General features: G+C 40.9%; 1 protein-coding gene across 1 annotated transcript in view; it reads left to right on the top strand.

The window, feature by feature from the left end:
- Nucleotides 1–7,466, top strand: part of CDK13 (cyclin dependent kinase 13) — a 33,620-nt gene extending 26,154 nt beyond the window's left edge. Inside the window, exons 10-14 of the mRNA XM_075271177.1 lie at nt 609–725; nt 2,136–2,267; nt 2,941–3,143; nt 4,770–5,222; nt 5,893–7,466. Of these exons, the coding sequence (XP_075127278.1) occupies nt 609–725; nt 2,136–2,267; nt 2,941–3,143; nt 4,770–5,222; nt 5,893–6,707 (1,720 nt within the window). The 3' untranslated portion in view covers nt 6,708–7,466. The remainder of the gene's footprint in view (nt 1–608; nt 726–2,135; nt 2,268–2,940; nt 3,144–4,769; nt 5,223–5,892) is intronic.
- Nucleotides 7,467–7,713: the final 247 nt, after the last annotated feature.

The following is a 7,713-nucleotide window of genomic DNA, read 5'->3' on the forward strand; positions in this document are numbered from 1 at the left end:
CACCGCCCAGGTAGCACAAATAACAGCATTGCGTGGGGGCTAGAGGAGAAATTTCTAACTGTTCCAGAGTCAGTGGAGCAACAGCTATTGATTGATATAAAGTACTGGAGGTGGTGAAAGGTCCTCTGTAAGGCTAAGGCCCCACGTGGCATCCAGAAGCAAAGATGTGAACGAAGAAAGCGCTTCGGTAACATGCAGACGATTTCTCTTTTTAGTTAGCAGCGTTGCCAAAGTATTTATTTTATACAATCAAACAGGGCAGGAATAAGAAGAAAATAATTGATGTAGTATAGCAGGTAGGTTTTGATTTTAGTTTTTAAAAAAGTAGAAAAACACGAATCGGCCATCTCCACCCTAAACCGCTTCAACACCACCACCACCACCCCATTTTCATTTTTACCGCCCCCCCCCCCTCCCCCCTGTAGGCCTCTCTGAGAGACTGCTTTAAAGGGTAGGTGCTATATTTGTAGTAGGTTTATTCAGTTAGTATTTAGATTGCATCGTTACTTTGTACATTTTCTTCTATTCTCTCACATTCTAGATTGATGTGGGCTTGTCACTCAAATTTGCTTAACCACTTATTGTATTTCTTTGGTTTTATCTATAAGTCGTATGTGTGGAAGTCCTTGTCCTGCTGTATGGCCTGATGTGATAAAGTTACCATATTTTAACACCATGAAACCAAAGAAGCAATATCGCCGAAAACTGAGAGAAGAGTTTGCTTTGTAAGTATATCTTTGTAGATTTTTAAGACCATTTTTACAAACCTTAAAACGTACTTAACCTTTCAATAAACTTTTCATAAATCAATAATAGAGATTGTACATGAGGAATAACAATGTTTTTCCATTTTATGGCAATTTTTTTTCTTAGCAGAATTCTCAGTTCTCCATGAGCTGGAGAGATCTCACCAGATATCTCAGAGTGGATGTCAGTTTAGCTGGGAAGGAGGAAAAGCTAAAAATATATTACAAAGTTTCTTCTATCAGCTTGTGCTTTTGACTTACCGTATTTTTCGGACTATAAGACGCACCTTAGGTTTTAGAGGAGGAAAATAGGGAAAAAAAATTTTGAAGCAAAAACTGGTAAAATATTTAATGTATGGGAGTTGTAGTTTTGCAACAGCTGCAAGGCCACATTGACAGGTGACCCTGCAGCTGTACGGGGACGCATAGAGTGTTTTTTTTTTTTTGCGGGTCCAGAAGTACTTTTTAGTTATACCATTTTGGGGAATATCTATTGCTTAGATCACCTTTTATTGAAAAAAAAACTGGTGGTTTATGATATATGATTTTCTACTTTTATATATATATTCTAGGGACAGGAGGTGATTTAGAACTTTTATTTATTTCATATTACATATTTTTAAAGCTTTTTTTTTTTTTTTTTTTACTATTTTATCCCCCCCCCCCCCCCCCCGGGGCTTGAACCTGCGGTCACTTGAATACAACTGTATTGCCGTCTATGGGACATTCTGTGTATTAGTATTACGGCTGGTCATAGACCCAGCCGCAATACTAATATATAGCAGTGACAGGCCTGGGAGCCTCATTAGGCTCCTGGCTGTCACCCGAACAGGTCGGCTCCTGCGATATCGCCGCGCAGGAGCCGGCCTGCAACTTCACAGGTACAGGGCCGGTGGGGACCGGCCCCGGGGGAGAAGGGGCCACGGATACTGACCCGGCATCCGCTGTACTAGAGAGGCGGATGCCGGGGAGGGATAGACGCCGGGGCCTGAGACATCGCTTCCCTGCCCTGCATGAAGCCAGCGGCGGGGGGACGGAGGAGCGAAATAGCAGCATCACTCCTCCCGCCGCTGGCTTCATGCAGGGCAGGGCAGCGATGTCGCAGGCCCCGGCACCTGTAATGGCGTCTATCACTTGCCGGCTTCCGCCTCTCTATTACAGCGGATGCCAGGCGCCACATTCGGCCTATAAGACGCACCCTTCTTTTCCCCCCAAATTTTGGGGAAAAAAAGTGCGTCTTATAGTCCGAAAAATACGGTATGCAAAGTTTGTTGAAAACAGTGACTATAAATGTAATTATGGAAAGAGAATGTGATCTGTAATATTAAAGTCTAAGATCAGTTTATTATAGAATGAAAATTCTGACATTGTAGTTACTTATTTTTTCAGCATTCCCATTGCTGCATTGGATTTGTTTGATCATATGCTAGCACTGGATCCCAGCAAACGATGTACGGCTGAACAGGCTATGCAGTGCGAGTTCCTTCGAGATGTTGATCCGTCAAAAATGGCGCCACCTGAGTATGTAATGCTTATCACTTTTTCAATCACAAAGTTGAAATCCTTGTGACTTGAGAGCAAAAACAGTGGCTGTAGAATGGGTACATGCTGCTATATTTTCACTCACAATTCCCAGTTTTGAGGCTGCATCACTGTTAGTATTTAATTACCTTGTTTCCAATGGGACCATTGTGAGTGATGGATGAAAATGTTGGTGTTCATGAACATCTTAGGGGCCGTTCACACAGAATAAACGCGAGCTGATTATAAGCAGAAAAAAATAGAAAAAAGCTCCGCAACTCTCTGAGGTTTTCTTTTCATTAAAAATTAGCTTTTATTCCATATTATAGTAAAAAAGAGGACATGCAAAAGAAAAGAAAAACAAGAAGAAAAAAAAATGCCAACGCGTTTCAGAACCTACTATTCCTTAGTCATGGCAGTTTAATGCCTTAGTTTGATGCCATGACTAAGGAACAGTAGGTTCTGAAACGCGTTGGCGTTTTTTATTTCGTTTTTCTTTTCTATGTCCTCTTTTTTACTATAATGCCAACCTACTCTCTCCCTCTATGGCAGCTTTTGTTCATATGTGATCAAAAATTCTCTATTTTGCGAAGTAACACCGGAATTCTGAATCCTGTACAGTTTTAATTCACACACAATGTAAATGTGGTTTGTTCTATTGTTTTTAATATAGCCTTCCTCTTTGGCAAGATTGCCATGAGTTATGGAGTAAGAAACGCAGAAGACAGAAACAAATGGGCATGCCTGATGATGCAACAGCACCCAAACTACCAAGGAAAGACTTATCTGTGGGCCTTGACGATAGCAGAAATAGCACACCCCAGGGCGTACAGGCAACTTGTCAAAAATCTCAGGGATTTCCTGGTGTTGGATTAGGTAAGAATGATGAGTGTCCATTTTTCTTGCAGTGTACACCATGTTCGATAAATAATGTTGTTTTTATTTGCATAATAAAGAATGTGAACTTGTTTATTTTAAATTGTATATAAATTTTAACTTTGTCCTATTTGGAGACTATATCAGTGCTAATATATAGTACGGCTGTGTATTCTGACTGACAGTCAACCATTCAGGTCCTTTCTCGGGCAGGCACTGAGAGTAAGTAAGTAAAGTTGGTGGACCTGGGAGCCTTGATCAGGTCCCAGAGTGCCATAGCAGCATACCTGTTCATTTAATTGTGTCATGGGGGGAGGGGGGGTGCTTTATAACAAATAACCCCTTAGATGCCACAATTGCTTTTGAGCTCTCTGTTTGCAGGTACTACAGCCAGGTCTCAGCTGTCTAGGAAGCCAGCTTAGCCCCTGAGCCAGTGCCATGTTAGCACTATAAATGTACAGCCCAGAACATTAAGGTGTTTAATGGAGCTATACACCTATAAAGTAGCTATACACACATCTGAGCCAAATTAAAGCAGAGAACAGGAATTCTAGGATGCTTTACCCACCCCTATACGAAGTTTATTTTGTGGCAGGAGTGGTGTGAGGGGTTCCTCTGAAGTGTAAACATTTTTAGGGGTTCCCCTGCAGCAATAACCTCTGGTAATACTTTCCCTAAATGGCTAACTAGTTCAGCCAAAATCAGCAGATTTGGTCAATGTGTACAGGCACTTTAAAATAAATTTCTCAGAAGAATTTGGGACATTCAACCACCAATATGTCCTTCTATATCAAGGCTGTTTAACCCCTTAATTGTACCTCATTGTTAGCACTGCCTTTAATGCATAATATTGTACAGCTACATCATAGCTTCAAACTGCTACCATGTTAAAGAACGGAGGCAGAACAGTGATGTTGGTAGTCACCGTTACACAACACAGCAGTTGTCGATCACTGTGATTGGTTACTCAGTGTTACATGCCTGTTCCCATGCTATATGTAAGAAAACAGTGGAGGCTCGTTGTACTTCACACATTGATCTGGCATGATGAAGGTCATTAGACCGAAATGTCCCTGCTTAACATTGGATCAATTTTTCATTTATACCTAAATTCCGTTTTTTCATGGCGCATCAACCTATGCTAACCTCACAATAAATGTATTTGTTTATTCATCACTGAATCAAGAGTGTGCAGCAGATAATTTCTTTTTTGTTCCCATGCTATAGAGTTGCTGGGCAGGGATACAGAGAGTGACGTTGGCTGTGATTGGGCAGTCTGTATGGAGGTCCTGATGAGAACCAAAATGGTTGCAGATGTGACACAGAATTTACAAATGTTAGCTCCTCTGCTGCACTGCTACTTAGTAAAAAAAAAACTGCCATCAGCTAGCAGACATTTAGCAATGTGTTGGGTTGCAAATACTGTCCCTCACATTGAGAATGGTTGACCTTACAATGTTATTGCCAATGTCAGAGGTGCTCTGAGCACTGCATATAATGCAATTGAGAGGGGTCACATTCTGTTCTTGTTTTTTTGCCACACATTCAACTACCATACACACTGTGATCTGCAGTAAATTTAAGTGATGGTTATATTTTTTTTTTTATACTTTTCTTCTTTCCAAGGCTTCTCTAGTATTGGACAGCAGCTGAATCAGAGTCAAATGGCAATACTGCTGAATTTACTGCAGTCTCAGACCAGCGTCAGCATGGCACAGTTTGCCCAGGTTATGAACATTAAGGTGAACCCAGAAACTCAGCAGCAGCTGAATAATCTGAATCTTCCAGCTGGTATTCTTGCATCCGCTAATAAACCGCCAGAACCTAAAGAGGAGCCTCCTGTTCCTGCTACAGCACCTGCTTCTGAGTTGCCTTCCATCCCGTCATTGACTTTACCTAAGACTTCAGGAGAAGCAGCTCAAACTACTATTCAAAGCACCTTTGCAGTTTTATTGTCTCAGTTGTTAAAAGAGCAGGAAGTAAAACAACAAAGCACCGAGGCTGCACAGGGGGCTCCTGAGAATAAGGCAGATGAGGAGACCCAAAAGGCCAGGCGACCACCCAGCCCTGCACCTATTGGTATGTATATTGATACGGTAAATAATATCTCTATAGATCTAGTTTCTTACCATAGGCCATACTGCTTGAGTCAGCAGTTTGAGCTCCATGTGCTGATAGGCACAGTCACGTATGCTACAGAAGTTTGTGGAGCTTTGATATTAATTTATTAAAATCATATGAGGTAAAATATCACTTTTTTTGTTGTCTTTTTGTATTTTCTGATTTGTCAGGTTTTCAGGTTTGTTTGTTTTTTCTTTAAATCTTTTCTGGATATGATTATACGGGCAGACATGTTGCTTGAGCTTCTTCTCTGCACTAATAGCATTTAGTAATATTACAATAGTCAGGTCTTCACTGTGTAAAATTCCTCTGAGCGGTCGCCATCTTTATAATGCTGATAGGCACAGGGAATGTAGATTGTCAGCCCTATATGAGACAATGACCATGTCTGTAAAGCTTTATGGAACATGATGACGCTATATAAGTAAGGAAAATAAAATACCCCGACTAGTACGGCAAATGGTTAGGCCATAGGTGATTTTCTCATGACACATTCCCTTTTGTTCTACCCCATCCATATGTATTGTACTGTAAATAGATTCCCATAATCCACAGCGTTTTGAATGTGACCTTAGTTGTACAGTACTGTCAGTGACCATGTCTAATTTTATTTTCTCTCCTCCTTTAGTTGAAAATGCCAGTGAGGCCAGCGTTGAGCCGACTTTGAAAGATCTACCAAATGAACAAAACCTTCCTCACATCTTGCCTCCAGATCAGCGACCTCCTGAACCTCCAGAGCCACCTCCTGTGGCAGAGGAAGATCTTGACTACCGGACAGAGACACAGCAGGTACAAAACGCCAGCATGCCTGCTGGTGACCCTCATGCACAAGTGAAAGCAGCACTCTTACAGATTATTGCTCAGCACCAGGCTCAGGAAGAAGACAAAATTGGTACCGATTACACTGGGGGGACATCTTTTCTAAAGGCACCAGACTGCACTGAAAACTTTGGACAAACTTTTCTGCCAGCCACATACAGCAGCGACATGGCAGCTAGCATGCCTAGTGTTTCTGTTTTGGAAGGACATCTTGAAAATCAACCCGTTGACAACTACAGTACTTCATCTCAGATTGGTAATCGGCTCCCAGCACCAACAGCTTTTCCTGAGCCCTTTTGTAACTCTGCCGCCACTTACAGAGACAGCTACCTCAGTGCTGGCTCCATGTTGTTCAGTGGTGACAAAGACCATAGGTTTGAATATAGTCAAAGTCCTACAATACTTCTGGGAAACAATCTCTCTGCAGGGTTGGACAGTCGCAACTTGCCAACAAAAATGCCTAATTTTGGCTTCAGCACTAACGTACCAGAGCATCTTGGTTTACCTGCTATAATGCACAGACCGGCGTGGGGATCTCCTCACCAAGGTCCCCCCTTCTCTCAAGGACATAGCGGACATATGGGCACCTATGTCAGAGGTCGGGGGAGGGGTTTACCATTCTAATTTTTTTTTTCCCCCCCTCAGGCAAAATATTTCTATCTGGAATGACTTTTTAATTTTCAGCATTGCTGCATTTTACAGCAGCCAAATAGTAGACTTAATAATTGATTGGACAACAGCTTTATTTTTATGTATAAAAATAAAATAAAAAAAATGGTCTTGCAATACAACAACAAAAAGTGGGAGGTATAGGGATAACTGCAATTGATTCTGCGTTTTGAGAGCGAAATAATTTACACATTGACAAATACTAGTAGAAAACTTTATTTTGTACTTTCATTTTTAGTTTGGTATTCATCTTAAAGAATCTGCTTTAGTTTTGTCCCCTCGCACTTGCAGAAATTTCGAAGAACCTAGCACACTTGTGCTTATTTTTTTGTACATTTGGACCAATGTTTGGTAACGCCAGGGCAGTGCTTTAATTCCTCTATCTGTTTCTTTGTACAAAACTACCTTCAGTCAATGGTCACTGTCAGTTCTTTCACAGCTTTCTGTGTCATTGTGAAACTTGTGCTCATTTCAGACAAAAAAAAACAAACAAAACACATTTTTCTTGTGATGCAAACGTTTTATCAACTGTTTTCTTTCTATTAAGCATAAGGAAATAAATGTTGATTAAAACGCCGCCGATTAAGTCTGATCTTACATGAATTGTCTTGCTAAGCTCACACTTTTCTAAACTGTAAATGACATAGAAGCAGTTATGAGAAGATGCATATGTGTATATATAATTTATCCATTTTAATAAAACCCTGAAATGGAAATGAAGGAAACCTTAGTGGTATTAAATACTCTGTATATTGCTCTGTGAAACTGGCACAGAGTGTAATGCATTGCGCAAAATTTCAGATCTGTATTCTATCCACTTATTGTTAAAGGCCGCTTCTGACAAACTGGTTGATCAAACTTTAGGCTAAGTTCACATGGAGTTTTTTGGTCAGGATTTTGAGGTCCTATCCGCCTCAAAATCCTGACCAAAAAGACGGCTCCCATTGAAATCAATGGGAGC

The sequence above is a fragment of the Leptodactylus fuscus genome, chromosome 4, assembly GCF_031893055.1.
Source record: "Leptodactylus fuscus isolate aLepFus1 chromosome 4, aLepFus1.hap2, whole genome shotgun sequence".
Lineage (NCBI taxonomy): Eukaryota > Metazoa > Chordata > Amphibia > Anura > Leptodactylidae > Leptodactylus > Leptodactylus fuscus.